Source organism: Vicia villosa, linkage group LG4, assembly GCF_029867415.1.
Source record: "Vicia villosa cultivar HV-30 ecotype Madison, WI linkage group LG4, Vvil1.0, whole genome shotgun sequence".
Lineage (NCBI taxonomy): Eukaryota > Viridiplantae > Streptophyta > Magnoliopsida > Fabales > Fabaceae > Vicia > Vicia villosa.
In genome coordinates, this window is record NC_081183.1 from 38,991,219 (window position 1) to 39,007,407 (window position 16,189).

A 16,189-nucleotide genomic window follows, 5' to 3' on the forward strand; every position below is an offset into this window, starting at 1 on the left:
ATTCAACAAGTTAATAATCAAGTCAATTGGACAAATATTAGAATAACTACAAGCTCCCAAAGTCACTGTTTCGCAAATCCAAAGGCTTGCATCCGGCTAGGTCAGAATCCCAAGCCAGGAGTATGTCACGCGCCCAGGGAACATGCAGCGGCGTGCCATTATCTTGCAAGTCATTTTTGAATGTGTTGCAAGTGTATTCTCTCGAATTTGCTAACATGAAAGTCATTATATGATATGTCTTCTTGCATTTGATCATAAGTTTGGACAATTTGGATGCTCCTACATGGAGTTATGTCAACATAAAGTTCACTGGTTGGAGTTGCTAAAAAAAAAAAAAAAAAGAGAAAGAGAAGTTATTTGCCAAAGGGTTGTATCAGTGTACATGTTACCATCATTCCCTTAACATCCATGCAATGTTACCAATCCAGAAAAGCCTATGTCAAGCTTACTCCAAATACACTTTCCTTGTTCACTAAGTATAGAAAGAGATACACTACTTTGCATCACACCATAAACCATACACACAGACACTCTCTCTATAAAAACTCTCCACATCTCACACACGCGCGAGGACTCTCTCCCTTTTCAATTTTCCAGAAATCTCTTCTCATCACACACACATTTTCTCTTCCACTATTCCATTCTCTCATCTCTCTCATCTCTCTCATCTCTCTCATCACTCTCTTCCCTCTCTCACCATAACAAACTCCAAAAACGTAACCACCACCACAACAACCTTCTCTTATCAAAATCATCATCATCCATGGAGGTTATGAGCAAGATCAAGATCCTTCCTCAACATGTGCGATACTGAGTTTGCTTCTCATTCGGTGTATTGATTCTCTGAAGTTCTTTCATCATCAGCATCATCACCAAGCTCGGATCAGTGATAGTATTGTGCTCCTTTCTTTGATTCAAGATCAAACAAGTAAGTGATCCCTTTCCCTTGCATTAGAAGCATGTATAAGTCTGGAGCTCCCATCATCAGGGGCTTGGGTTAGGACAATTAGAACCACCATGTTTTCGTCGTATGTGTTGCATTCTATGTAAAAGTTTTGGATCTTGAAGTTGTGATTTCTGTTTGTGCGAAATGGTGCTGATTTGAACGTTTAATCCATATATTTGAAATCTACGCGTGACAATGATTGAATTGATATGCACTTTGTTGATTTTGGTGAAGATAGCAAATGTTAGGGTTTACAAAACTTGGTTCGGTTTGAATGATAGAGAGAGAATTAGAAGAAACTAATGGTAGATCCTTGATCTACATGAAAAATCGAGTAGGAAGATGGTGCCTTTTTATTTTTCTGGAAAATTTGATCGAGCTCCGCCGTGGGAGTAAACGGAGAAGACGACCGGGATAGTGATTCCGGCGTCTGTTTCTTTTTCCCTTTTCTTTTCCGATCTGGACGCGTGGCGTTTTGGGGTTGGTTGCGTCCCCTATTTTGTTGCTTTTCTTTTTATTCATATGATTATGTGATTTGGTGCCACGCTGTGATTAGGTTAGGAGATTCGTTTTTGTCTTTTGTGACTTGAGTTCATTTGACCCATTGATATATGTGTATTAATGTCACATTGTTTTTAATAAAATAAACCATATGATAAAAAGTTAATAAATGGCATGCTGATAATAATAAAGTGAAATAAAAAATGCTAAACAAAAACAAATGTGAAAAGGATTAGTGATTGGGCCACGCCCGTGATTGGGCCTCAGCATTTCTTTTCGCACCTCCTCTGATCAGGCCCATGCGCTGGTTAGCATAGAATTAGTTCATTGCAAATTGCTTTTACACCCCTAGCTCTTAGGCAGAATTACATTTTATTTGAAACTTGTTTCTCTTCTAACTTTTGATTCATAATCCAGTTTTCCTTTGAATAAAAAATGAATAAAAATATGTTTTAGATAGTTTAATGTGTGTAGATAATTTTAGTATTTTTGGTAGATTTTTAGAAATCGTTTTCCTATTTTTAATGAATCCTTTTCTTTAATGTGTTCATATTTTCTCATGTCTTGCTATGTTTTACAAACTAATTTGATTAGGGGCTTTAGGAATCGAATCTAATTGCCAATTTTTGTGTAGCTTCAGTAGACTAATACTTGATAATGTGTAAATAAAATTAAGTTCCAATTCCTTGTTTTGGTTAGGTTTTCACTAGGTTTTCTATACCCGATTAATGTGCGTTTCTAAGCGGATAACCATGTGAATTTGACCTATAATTTGCTTTGCATTTATGCAATAGCCTTAGGTTATTTTTGTACATATAATTAGGGATTTTTAGAGGTCCTAAGACCTGGAATTAGATTTTTAAATCGTTTCTTCTTATTTTACTTGAATGTTCCTTTCTTACATGTAAATAACTTGCTTTTGGCTAACGATTGTATCAAAACTTGTCCAAATGACCTATAATTTTGTATGAGACTTCTTGACTTGGTTCCATGATTGTTTAAACATCTATTAGGTGCTGTTCACTATTGACTTCCATCATTTGATTGCATTTTTCTAACTTCATTCACAATTTGAGTTTACTAGCTAGTTTTGACCTAGTTTTGTCTAGTTTTTGTTAGAACTTTGTGTTGCTTTAAGCTAGTTGACTAACATAGATTGGTGTAAGGTATTAGACCTATAAAAGAATTAATATGCTACTGACCTCAAGTTTAGCTCATGTTTTCATTCGCTTTTTGTTTTGATTAATTGATGTTTGTTCACTAATTGTTAAGTAACGATTCATGCGATACTTTGGTAACTTCTTGTGAATATTTTCGTGTGATGCCATGATGCTTTTGTGTTTGATTTAGGACACTAATTTCCTTGGTTTGATACTGCCCTAGGGCTTTCTTCCCTCTTTCTCATGCTTTGCCTCTTCTTTCACACTTTGATTGTTGTTAGTTTAAGAGGCGACGATTGTTTGTTCTTCCTCCACCTTTTGTGGATTGTTTTCTCTTGGGATTCATTGTTTGTAGTCTCTCTTAGGAGTAGACTTGGTTAGGGACTTCATTAAGTCACATACCTTGCTTGTTGCTTTTTCTTATCTCTTACTATATGCTTACCATGTTCCCTTAGGATGGTGACTTCAATCTTCATTAAGATGAGTCATGTAGAACGACTTAGGTTGTAGTCTATGCATGATAACATAGGTAGAGATCCCTTATCCTTGACCTTAGGGCCATTCTTATATGTTATTATTAGGTTAGAAATGTATGTTCCCCTTTTGCATAACAAACAAAAACAATAAAACACAATAAAACATTAATAAATAGTGAAAATAATAAAAAGGAATGGAAACTCTCGTCCCTCTTGTTTAAGGGGATCACTTGAGCGGAAATTCCTAAACTTAAAAAACACAAACCAAGAGTCGATTGAGTCTTCCTTGTTTAAGGTTCACTCGAGACGCTCGACATACTTTTCTTTTGCTTTTAAGAGCATGTTACTTCCACTCCAATCCCAGCGTGAGTCTCCAAAGGTCGAGCGGCGGAGTGTGATGTAACTGTTCACTAAAAAACACCAACAAATCCTAAAAAACATAGAAAATCTTGAGCAGAACTACGACGCTCTGATTCTTCATAAGAGGATACGTAGGCATAGAGGCAACTCTAGCGAGCACAATAATTATTAAAAAACTTTAGGTTTAATCATGCATTGCATTAGTGATAGATACACCCTTTAGATAGAAACAAACATAGGTGGATACCATCGAGTACGATGGGCGTGAGGGGTGCTAGCACCTTCCTCTTGCGTAACCGACTCCCGTGCCCTGTTCTCTGGTCGAAAGACCTTGTACTTATTCTGAGTTAGGTTTTCTGGTATTCCTTTCCCTTATGGGATAAATATATTAGTGGCGACTCTGATCCTTTTTTCGCGGTAGCGACAGCTGGCGACTCTGCTAGGGATGTTGATAGACCTGTGCTGGTCCATTCCTAGAGAGTCGATCCTAGCCTTTGTTTGTTTCTTTTATTGGGTGTTTATTTATTTGTTTACATGCTTACCTTTGTGTATATGTTTGCATATCATGTCTATTTCCTATTTGCATATCATGCATCTGGACTATATTATGGGTCCCCGTGGGGGCCACGTACTTTTCTGCTTTGTTTTGCAGGTGGGGGGTTTGTGTGAGGTAAAAGGCCCACTACCCAGGCCAGTGATACTTAGGATTAGTGTGGATGCCCATGTCAACTCCCGTAGCGTTTGATACGATCGAGCTTGACATGGCGTACCACAACCAGGCGAGGTTCTTTCATGGAACATCGTGTCTGACACGTTTGTGCCTCAAACACATTGTACCCCATGGGAATCGTTAACCCTGGTGACCATTAGGAACCACCTGTCTGTGTCTAGAATTCATACCCGTGAGATTGGGGTGAGACAGGATACTAGCCTTCATCATACCCGGATTTCTATATTGCAATATGAAGCCGGAATTTTGAACTTGTTACATTCAGTATAATCTAGATGTCTAGATATGCGAGAGAATCAGTCTCTCAACACATTGCACACATATCACTACTATATCCACTTTGTTTCTTCGTGGGAGGATCCTAAAGTCTGTTTCGAAAAAAAAAAAAGAAAAAAAAAAGAATATTAAAAAAAAAAGAGAGAAAATGGATATAAAGAAACTAAAGAGAAGACTTTATGATTCTCCCCCAAACGAAACACATTCCATCATATCATTTAACATGCATGTTTCATTTATTTTCAGGATCTTTTGGCTTTGTCTCTGATCAGCATACCGTTCTCAACGATGAGGCCTGGCAGAAAGAACACCTACTCCTACATTTTCCCGAATCCGAATCTGGATTCTCTCAAGGGGTTGGCAAATCAGATTACACTAGATGAGTTGACCAAGTTCAAACAGGATTGTGGGAGAATTCTCTACTTCCTCAAGACACCATTTACTAAGTATGAGCAGGAAGGAGTTCACACTTTACTCCAATTCTATAACCCTTCTCTTCGTTGTTTCACATTTCCTGACTATCACTTGGTTCCTACCTTGGAAGAATACTCTCTTTTTCTCGGCATCTCCATCAAAGAGCAAATACCATACCATAGTACGATGAAAGCTCCCACTTCTATTGAAATCGCAAAGGCTCTTTATTTGAGCAAATCAGTTGTGGAAGCAAACCTCAAAGAGAAAGGAAATTGTCAAGGGTTCCACTTAGAGTTATTGGTTCAGACAGCTTATGACGCCATTGTGGCTAAGGAATGGGATACATATAGAGCTATCTTGGCCTTGAGTATCTATGGCATAGCAATGTTTCCGAATGTGGTCAATTTTTTTGACATAAATGTGATTCACATCTTCATTCTGAAGATTCCAGTTCTTACACTCCTAGGCGACGTTTACCACTCAATACATCACAGGAATGGCAGAAAAGGGGGGTTGGTCCTATGTTGTGCCCCATTATTGTACCGTTGGTTTAGATCTCATCTTCCTGAGCGTGGTCCTTTTGTTGACAATAGGCATACATCGAGGTGGGCTGATAGAATCATGGGGCTGGTAGCCAAAGACATTGTCTGGTATAATAGATCGTTGGATGACGTGGAGATTATTATGGGCTGCGGAAAATTCGACAATGTGCCTCTCATGGGACTAAGAGGAGGAATCAATTATAATCCCGTCTTGGCTAGAAGGACTTTTGGATATGCCTTCGTGAGTCCCCCTGAAAAGAAAGAAGTTGATGATCTCATATTCTACCATCTGACCACCAATTCAGGTAAGCTAGAGGAAGTGGTGCAAGCCTGGAAAATAGTTCGTCGAAAGGGTAAGAAGCACTTTGGCCAAAAAGATTGTGCTACTTATGAAGCCTACACTGCATGGGTGAAATCTGTGGCCGAAGCTCAAGGGATGCCTTTTCCTCTTAAGGATCCCTTATACCCTCCATCTGAGGATCAACCCAACATCGTTTCCATGCCGTGCTACAATCAAACGGTGAATCAAAATAGGGAATTAACTGATCAAATGGAAACAATGCAGGTTAAGATGAATATTGCTCGCCAAGAGAAACTGTCTGCAATACATAAATTGAAACAGAAAGAAAAAGAGCTTGAGGAATTGTATGCTGGTGGAAATACCTCTCAGAAAAGATCCTGAATCGTTGATAGCTCTAGAGAAAGAAAGATGAAGGAGCAATATGAGGTCAAATTGGCAAAGTTGACTGAGCAACTTCAGATTCAAACTGAGAAGGCTCATTCAGAAAGAACTCGCCGTCAGAAGGCAAGTAAGAGTCTGTTAGAACATCAAGAAAAGTTGGAAGCATGCTATGCAAATGTGAGAGAATTGAAAGGCCAGGTGGAGCGCAAAAATCAAGAGAACACTCAGGCTCAAGAAGAGGCGAGGTACTGGGAGATGAGAAATCGTCAGATGGAAGGAATGCACGCCAGAAAGGACTTGCTAATCCAAGCACTCGTCGTGAAACCCAATCATGAGAACACCAAGATTTTGTTTGATGAGATGAAGTCTTGGAGCGAAAAGTACATTGGGGAGAGCGCACTTCGTCATGTTGACATGGAGGGTCCTCCTTAGAGATGATTTTATGTCGGACCACCACCAGACTTGTTGGTTGGGGTTCTCTTTGTTATGTTTGTATTTTGTTGGCTCATGTGAGCGGGATTATCTGTACTTGGTATTGCCATAATTGGGTTTTGAAGTTAATGGATTTGTTTCTCATTCCTCATTATTGGCTTCGTGATCTCTCATTATTATCTTGTGTTGTTTGATTTGAGACAAAGCTAAAGAATCCTAAAAATAATAAAAACATGACATTCACATACACACCATGCACTCATCCATTTCATACATTCATGTATAACAGGTACATCAGATGGTATTCTTGTTTGACTGATCAGGTTTTCTCTTTCAGCAATTGCACCTCCACCTACACATCGCTATTATACAAGGGCTAATCAATCACTGCAAATGGATCAGTTAAGGGATGACCTTATTCAGATGAGAACTCAGGTTACTTCTCAGATGGCTCAGTTCATGGAGGTCATGCAAGGCATGGCTAATCGCCAAGAAGAGCTCAGAATCCGAATGGACACAGTTGCTCAGGTTGTTGCGGACCCCCCCCCCCCCCCCCCCGCAAAGGAATTCTGCTGATATTCGTGTCAATGGTGAACCTGTGAACGGAGGACCAGATGTTATTCCTCCTGCTGCCAGTCAAGGTAATCCTCGGGGGCCTCCTCAGCCTGCTCCTGAGGGACAACCTACACAACAAATCAGAAGGGCTGCTGCTATCCCCGTGTTGGAAGAGGACCGACACGAGGATTTGTTTCCTGAAAGTGAATGGGGATTTCCACATGATGCTGGAAGGATGTTTAGAGGTCTGGAGGAAAGGATGAGGGAAATGGAAGGCCAAGGACTGGGTATGGATATCAATGACTTGGGTTTAGTTCCTGGCGTCCGTGTGCCAGCGAAATTCAAGGTACCCAACTTTGAGAAATACAAGGGGAATACTTGTCCTAAGACACATGTCCGAGCTTACTATCGCAAAATGCATGTGTACTCTGAGGACAAAGGATTATTGATGCACTTCTTCCAAGATAGCCTGACTGGGGCATCCTTGGAATGGTACATGAGATTGGAGAGAGCTAATATCCGAAGTTGGAGGGACCTATTTGATGCCTTCATAAAGCAGTATCAGTATAATGTTGGCATGGCACCAAATCGCACTCAGTTACAGAATCTAGCCCAGAAAGCTAATGAGTCCTTCAAAGAATATGCGCAGAAATGGCGTGAGTTGGCGGCTAGAGTCCAGCCCCCTATGCTGGAAAGAGAGATGATGGACATGTTCACCAATACTCTGGAGGGCCAATACTACTCCGCCTGCTCTGCATCCTCAAGTTTCGCCGATTTGGTTATGATTGGTGAACGAATTGAAAGTGGAATTAAGGCTGGTAGAATACAGAATCCAAGTGCTGCTAGTTCCTCCTCTGGGGCTGGTGGAAAGAAGCTATACAATGGGTTTGCCAAGAAAAGAGAAGGCGAGACTAGTGCTGCTTACTATGGGGGAGGCAGAAACCAGGCTTATCAACAAGTAGCCGCTGTGACTATACCAAATGCTCCTTTTCAGCAACATCAGCAACGAGGGTATGCTCCACGTCAATATCAACCGAAAGCGCCTGAAAGGGTTTTTGATCCGATCCCGATGACATATGCACAAGTATTGCCATATCTCCTCGATTTGAAGTTAGTACAATTGAGGACTCTAGCCACTCCTGCTAAGTTGCCTGCTAATTGGGATGCCAGTGCGAGATGTGAATTCCACTCTGGGGCACCTGGACATAGCATTGAAAACTGTAAAGCGTTGAAGCATCAGGTTCAAAATCTTCTCGACTCTAAGGCCATTGAGTTTACTCCTACTCAGGGACCTAATGTTGTTCAGAATCCTATGCCTCCCCATGGAGCTCGCGCTGCAAATGCCATCGAGTTTGTTGAAGATACTCGCCTGGTCAAGGATGTGATCAAATTGGGCTCTCTGTTGCCATTATTGAAGAAGGAATTATTGAAGATGGGTCTATACTCTGGTTGTGGAGAATGTTGTATTGACTGCATGGCCATTTCCTCAGTTTGTGATAAGGTGAAAAGTGATATTCAACAGTTGATAGATAGTGGGTATCTACAGTTTGGGCATGTGCGACGTCCTGAAATGTTTGAAAACGAAGTTAATGTGGCATCCATCCCGTATACTCCTGCCAAGATTCCAATTCCTGCCAGAGCACCTCCTTTGGTTATTACACTTCCTGGTCCCGTCCCATATAACAGTGAAAAAGCAATCCCATGGAATTATGGGGGAGAAGTTTTCTACCAAGGGGCTAAGTATGAGGTTAAAGCGCCAGTTGAGAAAGAAGATGTTGATAATGTTGTGGGCATTGGAAGAATGACGAGTAGTGGTCGTATTTTCAATCCTCCCCAGAATACTCGCGATGTTGGCACAGAAGCTCTAACTCAAGCAAAAGGGAAAAGAGTAGTAGAAGATACAATGGATCAGGGGCAAAGCTCTGATACTGAAGATACTGTGGCCAAAGAAATGGAAGAGTTCCTAAAGATCATCAAGAAAAGTGAGTATAAAGTGGTTGACCAACTGAGTCAAACTTAATCAAAAATTTCGATTTTGCAGTTGCTCTTGTGTTTGGAGACACATCGGAATGCTTTATTGAGACTTCTAAGTACTGCCTTTGTCCCTCCGGAAATATCAGTGAATCAACTTGAAGGAGTAGTGTCAAACATCAACGCTGGTAATGGATTGGGATTCACTGATGCAGACTTGCCTTCCGAAGGTAGAAACCACAATAGAGCTTTGCATATATCAGTGGAGTGTAAAGGGACTATGTTATCACGTGTTCTCGTGGATAATGGATCTTCCTTGAATGTATTACCGAAGTCGTCTTTGATGAGGCTAGATTATTCTGGTGTTGAGATAAGGCCGAGTGAATTGATGGTGAGAGCCTTTGATGGATCAAAGAGATCAGTGTTTGGGGAGGTTGACTTGCCGATAATGATAGGCCCTCAGCTTTTCACTATTACTTTCTTTGTGATGGATATCCACCCGTCTTACAGTTGTCTCCTGGGACGTCCATGGATCCATGCCGCTGGGGCCGTGACTTCTACATTGCATCAGAAACTCAAATTCACGACTCAAGAAAAGATAGTCACAATATGTGGGGAGGAAGAACACGTGGTAAGCCATCTTGCGTCCTTCAGGTATATTGATGTGGAAGGAGAGGTCCACGAGACACCTTGCCTGGCCTTTGAGGCTGTCCAGACTATCAAGATCCCTTATGTTGAAAATAAGAAGTTGGAGGCTCCCATGTCTTCACTAAAGGAAGCTAAAGCTGTGGTTGAATCTGGTCATCCTGAAGGATGGGGCCGAGTCTTGGATTTGCCAATCAAGCAGGATAAATGTGGGATTGGATATGAGTTGGGTCAGAGTTCTTCTAATGGGGCCCCCAAGAAGCCTGGGACCTTTGTTCCAATTAAGTTCTCTAGTGCTGGCATTGTCGAGGATCATATTTGTGCTGCTGATGACGATATGGATAGTGATTATGACATTGAAGAATGGATCAAGCCGTGTGACCCAGGACAGAAGCTTCTCAACTGGTCATCTGAAGACATCATCTCAATTGCTCTTGATCAAAAGTAATATTGTTTGTTTTTGTTTATCATGCAATAATTCCTGTGTTCTGCCCAAGACACAGTGAACACATGTAGGGCATCATTTGTTGTTTTTCAATGTTAAAATCATTAATAAAAGGACGCTTTTGCATTCAAATATTTTGTTCCCTGTCTTTCTTTTTAAATTTTACATTTGTTATAAATAAATAAAAAAAATGGCAACGTTTCTTATTCATCATCATCCCTCCATTCTAAAATAAAGCATAAATCATAATTCATGCAGATCCACTTCTCCTCCAGATTCTGTTGATAACAATCTTGCTATGCCTCGTTATGACTTCGACAATCCTAATTACACCGCTGAAGAAGGGGATGAAGAAGATTGTGAACTCCCTGATGAGTTGGCCAAATTGTTGAAACAAGAAGAGAAAGTGATCGAGCCACATCAAGTGCCTATTGAAACGGTGAATCTTGGCACCGAAGAGATGAGAAGAGAGGTTAAAATAGGGGCTTCTTTGAATGAGGATGTAAAAGAAAAGTTGATTGGATTGTTGAAGGAGTATTCTGATATCTTCGCTTGGTCCTACGAAGATATGCCGGGATTAGATACTGATATTATTGTGCACAGGTTACCTCTTAAAGAAGATTCTCCGCCTGTCAAACAGAAACTCAGAAGAACACGTCCTGACATGTCCAAGAAAATCCAGGAAGAAGTTCAGAAGCAGTTTGATGCAAGTTTTCTCGCTGTAATAGTTTATCCACCATGGGTCGCCAATATTGTACCTGTACCTAAGAAAGATGGGAAGGTACGAATGTGTGTCGACTATCGAGATCTGAATAGAGCGAGCCCGAAGGATGATTTCCCGCTTCCTCATATTGATGTATTGGTAGATAATACTGCTCAGTTCTCGGTTTTTTCCTTCATGGACGGTTTTTCTGGTTATAATCAAATAAAGATGGCGCCCGAGGACATGAAAACGACAACATTCATTACGCCTTGGGGCACCTTTTGTTACAAGGTCATGCCGTTTGGGTTGAAGAATGCTGGGGCAACCTATCAAAGAGCTATGGTGACTTTGTTTCACGACATGATTCATAAGAAGATTGAGGTCTATGTGGACGACATGATTGCAAAGTCCCATACTGAGGAGGAGCACCTTGTCCACCCGAAGAAATTGTTTGAAAGGTTAAGAAAATTCAGGTTAAGGTTGAATCCCAATAAATGTACCTTCGGAGTGAGATCAGGAAAGTTGCTTGGCTTCATCGTAAGTGAAAAAGGTATGGAGGTCGATCCCGCTAAGGTAAAAGCTATACAAGAGATGCCTGAGCCGAGGACTGAGAAGCAGGTTCGTGGGTTCCTGGGAAGGTTGAATTATATTGCAAGGTTCATCTCACACCTTACCGCCACGTGTGAACCTATCTTCAAGCTATTGAGAAAGAATCAGGCAATAAAGTGGGATGACAATTGTCAAAAGGCATTTGATAAGGTTAAAGAGTATTTGCAAGAGCCTCCAATCCTCATGCCTCCAGTGGAAGGTACACCGTTGATTATGTACTTGACGGTCCTCGAGAATTCAATGGGGTGCGTGTTGGGTCAGCATGACGAGTCCGGTCGAAAAGAGCACGCAATTTATTACCTTAGCAAAAAGTTTACCGATTGTGAATCAAGATACTCACTACTCGAGAAAACTTGCTGTGCTTTGGCATGGGCTGCTCGCCGACTGAGACAGTATATGTTGACTCACACCACTTTGTTGATTTCAAAGATGGATCCGATCAAATATATATTTGAGAAACCAGCATTGACAGGAAGGATTGCCCGTTGGCAAATGATCTTGACGGAATATGACATACAATACACTACTCAGAAGGCCATTAAAAGTAGTGTGATTGCTGATTATCTTGCGCATCAACCTGTGGATGATTACCAGTCTATGTACTTTGAGTTTCCTGATGAGGATATAATGTGTGTGGCAGAGACTTCCAAGAGTCAAGATCAAGAGGAAGGACCTGAACCAGGGGCGCGATGGACGCTCGTGTTCGATGGTGCTTCTAATGCATTGGGAAATGGTATCGGGGCTGTGCTTACTTCTCCGACAGGTTTTCATATTCCATTCACGGCCAGGATTTGTTTTGATTGTACTAATAATGTGGCTGAATACGAGGCTTGCATATATGGTATTGAGGCCGCCATTGATTTGAGGATTAAAAATCTCGCAGTTTATGGAGATTCTGCTTTGGTGATTAGTCAGATCAATGGAGATTGGGAAACACGCCACCCCAACTTGATTCCCTATAGAGAACATGTGGTGAAATTAGCTCAATACTTTGATGAGATCACCTTTGATCACATCCCTTGAGAGGAAAATCATTTGGCTGATGCTTTGGCCACTTTAGCATCCATGTTCAAAGTCAAATGGGACAATGAAGCGCCTTCAATTGTGATCAAAAGGTTGGATGAGCCTGCATTCTGTGGCGTTATTGATAATGTGCCTGATGAGAAACCATGGTTTTATGACATTAAGAAATTTCTGGAGTCACAAGAGTATCCTGAGGGTGCTTCCCTTACGGATAGGAAAACTCTGAAGAGACTATCTGCCAAGTTTTTCCTTGCTGGAGGTGTGTTGTACAAGAGGAATTTTGATTCTGTGTTGCTCAGATGCGTGGATAGACACGAAGCAGCAAAAATCATGCAAGAGGTGGATGAAGGATCCTTTGGCACACATGCAAGTGGACACACCATGGCTAGAAAAATATTGAGAGCAGGTTATTATTGGTCGACCTTGGAACATGATTGTTTCAACCATGTGGTGGTATGTTACAAATGTCAAGTGTATGCAGATAGGGTTCATGTACCTTCGGTTCCTCTGAATGTGTTGACTTCTCCTTGGCCGTTTGCTATGTGGGGCATCGATATGATTGGAGAAATTAAGCCCACCGCTTCCAATGGACATCGTTTCATCCTTGTTGCCATTGACTACTTCACCAAGTGGGTTGAAGCTGCTTCTTATGCAAATGTCTCCAAGCAAGTAGTGACTCGCTTCATCAAGCACAATATAATCTGTCGTTATGGGGTTCCTGAGAAAATTATCACTGATAATGGATCCAACCTCAATAACAAGATGATGAAGGAATTATGCGAGAACTTCAAGATTAAACATCATAATTCCTCCCCTTACAGGCTAAAGATGAATGGCGCGGTTGAAGCGGCCAATAAGAATATCAAGAAGATTGTGCAAAAGATGGTGGTCACTTACAAGGACTGGCATGAGATGTTGCCCTTTGCTTTACATGGTTATCGTACTTCGGTGCGTACTTCCACAGGAGCAACTCCCTTCTCATTGGTATATGGTATGGAAGCGATCCTTCCGATCGAGGTTGAGATTCCTTCATTAAGGGTATTGACAGATGTGAAGCTCAGCGAAGCTGATTGGGTTCAGATCAGATTTGATCAACTAAACCTCATTGATGAAAAGAGATTAGCGGCCATATGCCATGGGCAAGCCTACCAAAAAAAGATGAAGAAAGCCTTCGACAAGAAGATTCGTCCTCGACACTTTCAAGTTGGTGACCTTGTGCTCAAGAAGATCCTGCCTATTCATAATGATCCGAGGGGCAAGTGGACTCCGAATTACGAAGGGCCTTATGTTGTAAAGAAAGTCTTCTCAGGGGGCGCCATGATCCTCTCAACTATGGATGGCGAAGACTTTCCACTTCCCGTAAATGCGGACCCAGTTAAAAAATACTTCGCATAGACCTGATCAAAATAGAATAAAAGAAAAGGAAAAGATCAGGCAAAAGAATGAAAAAGAAATAAAGTACACCCGCTAAGTTGAAAACCCGAAAGGGCGACTTAGGCAAAAAAGGGGTCCTGGTGGATTGAAAACCCGAAAGGGCGGTCCAGGCAAAAGAGGGACAAAAAAGCGAATGACTGCGTCGTGCATTGGATCCTTGAGCATAGCTAGTCACCACAATTGGAGAACTCAGAAGGGTAAAGGATCATTTCATTCATCCATTTCGGAAAGCAAAACAGAAGGAATATTGAAGATCTGCAAGGCAGAGCAAGATTGGAACCCAATGGAATCTTTTCTTACGTTGCCATGTTTGTAAATGCTGTTTGTGTTCCTTTTTGGTGGCCACCTCCTTAAGGGGGCCACTTCCTGATGTACTCGCCTATGTTAGGCAATTTTTCATTAATAAAAAGATATTTCACTCAATAAATTCCTACATCGTTTTATTTTTACCGTTTTGTTTACAAAAACGTCCAATTATTTTTGGTAAGCATTGCGTTTCTAACATTGAAGTTCTACAAGAGGAACATGATCTAAAACAAATAGAATTGCTCAAAGACTTTGAGTACTTGGGATGGTGGACGAGGTAGAGCCATTATACCTGGGGCATATTTGTTTGATTTGTTTTGCAGGAATCTCCGATCATTCAGCACAGTCAGATGCCAGTACCTACGCTTCAAGAAATGTCAACCGGACATCTCTTTCGAGATGGGACCAAAGGTCTCCTTTCCTTCAAATACTAGAGTTTATTTCTCTGGGGAGTTCTCATCCAGGGTTCAAGTACTCCGCAGTGCTAATTGGATTCCCTTATTCTTCGACAAGGATGTGGAAGTTCAAAGGGGGGAGGTGCGATCTTCAAGTTTCCAAACATGATGACGGTAATGTCTCTCAAAAGTTCCATCATGCCCCTTTTCTCACGAGTCCTCTGGTGCAAGTCATCCCCAAGCAGAAGTTACATATTGGGGTTGGTCAAGAAACCATCTGGTGTGGCCTGGCAAAGTCAGGACATCAAGAAGAATTCCCCATAGAGTCCTCCTCCTTCCGGATGTTCATCCATCCTCTCTTGCATATAGAAATCATTACAAAGCGTAGCATTTCCATGAATATGGAGCATTACGCCATGAAAAAATTCAAACATGCATTAATGCATAAGCCAAGTTTGTATGTGCTTCAAAAGCACGAGGTAATATATCCCCAGAAGAAGTCTCACTCCCTCCCTCCAATGTTGATTGGATACAAAGTTAGTCTTCATCAAGATTATTGTTTCTTTGGTTAATTTCCACTTGCCGAGTTCAATAAAGTCCAATGATTATTGGCATACCTTTTCAGATCCAGAGTCACGCTATGGTTGTGTCTCTTTTTCAAAGTCTAACTAAGGTTAGCAATTTGGTAGAGTCGTCCACGGATGGTGTCTTCCTTATCGAGCCACGCTACGGTTGTGTCTCTTTTTCAAAGTCTAACTAAGGTTAGCAGTTTGGTAGATTCATCTACGGATGGTTTCTTCCTTGTGGAGTCACGCTACGGTTGTGTCTTCTTTTTCAAAGTCTAACTAAGGTTAGCAGTTTGGTAGAGTCGTCTACGGATGGTGTCTTCCTTATGGAGTCACGCTACGGTTGTGTCTTCTTTTTCAAAGTCTAACTAAGGTTAGCATTTTGGTGGATTCATCTACGGATGGTTTCTTCCTTGTGGAGTCACGCTACGGTTGTGTCTTCTTTTTCAAAGTCTAACTAAGGTTAGCAGTTTGGTAGATTCATCTACGGATGGTTTCTTCCTTGTGGAGTCACGCTACGGTTGTGTCTCTTTTTCAAAGTATAACTAAGGTTAGCAGTTTGGTAGATTCATCTACGGATGGTTTCTTCCTTGTGGAGTCACGCTACGGTTGTGTCTTCTTTTTCAAAGTCTAACTAAGGTTAGCAGTTAGGTAGATTCATCTACGGATGGTTTATTCCTTGCAGAGTCACACTACGGTTGTGTCTCGTTTTCAAAGTCTAACTAAGGTTAGCAGTTTGGTAGAGTCGTCTACGGATGGTTTCTTTCTTGAAGAGTCACTTTGCGGTTATGTTTCTTTCAAGTCTAACTAAGGTTAGCAATTTGTTTAAGATCCACCTTCGATTGGTATCCTTTGATAATATTCAACACTCTTTGCTTTACCACAGAATGCAAATTTTGATGGTACTTTTGGGTATTCAATCCACTTATACCTCTCATGTCCAGAACTTGTATCGTTCGCACATTCAGGTCCAAGAAGGTTGAATAGGGGCAGCTGTTGCACCGCAAAATTTGCCCAC

The 16,189-nt window shown here is 41.3% G+C and overlaps 1 protein-coding gene across 1 annotated transcript; it reads left to right on the plus strand.

Annotated features, from left to right (window-relative positions):
- The first annotated feature begins 4,737 nt into the window (after positions 1 to 4,737).
- Positions 4,738 to 6,087, plus strand: LOC131597096 (uncharacterized). The gene has a single exon (XM_058869810.1). It carries the CDS (start codon positions 4,738 to 4,740, stop codon positions 6,085 to 6,087), a length of 1,350 nt encoding a protein of 449 aa, XP_058725793.1.
- The last annotated feature ends 10,102 nt before the right edge of the window (positions 6,088 to 16,189 follow it).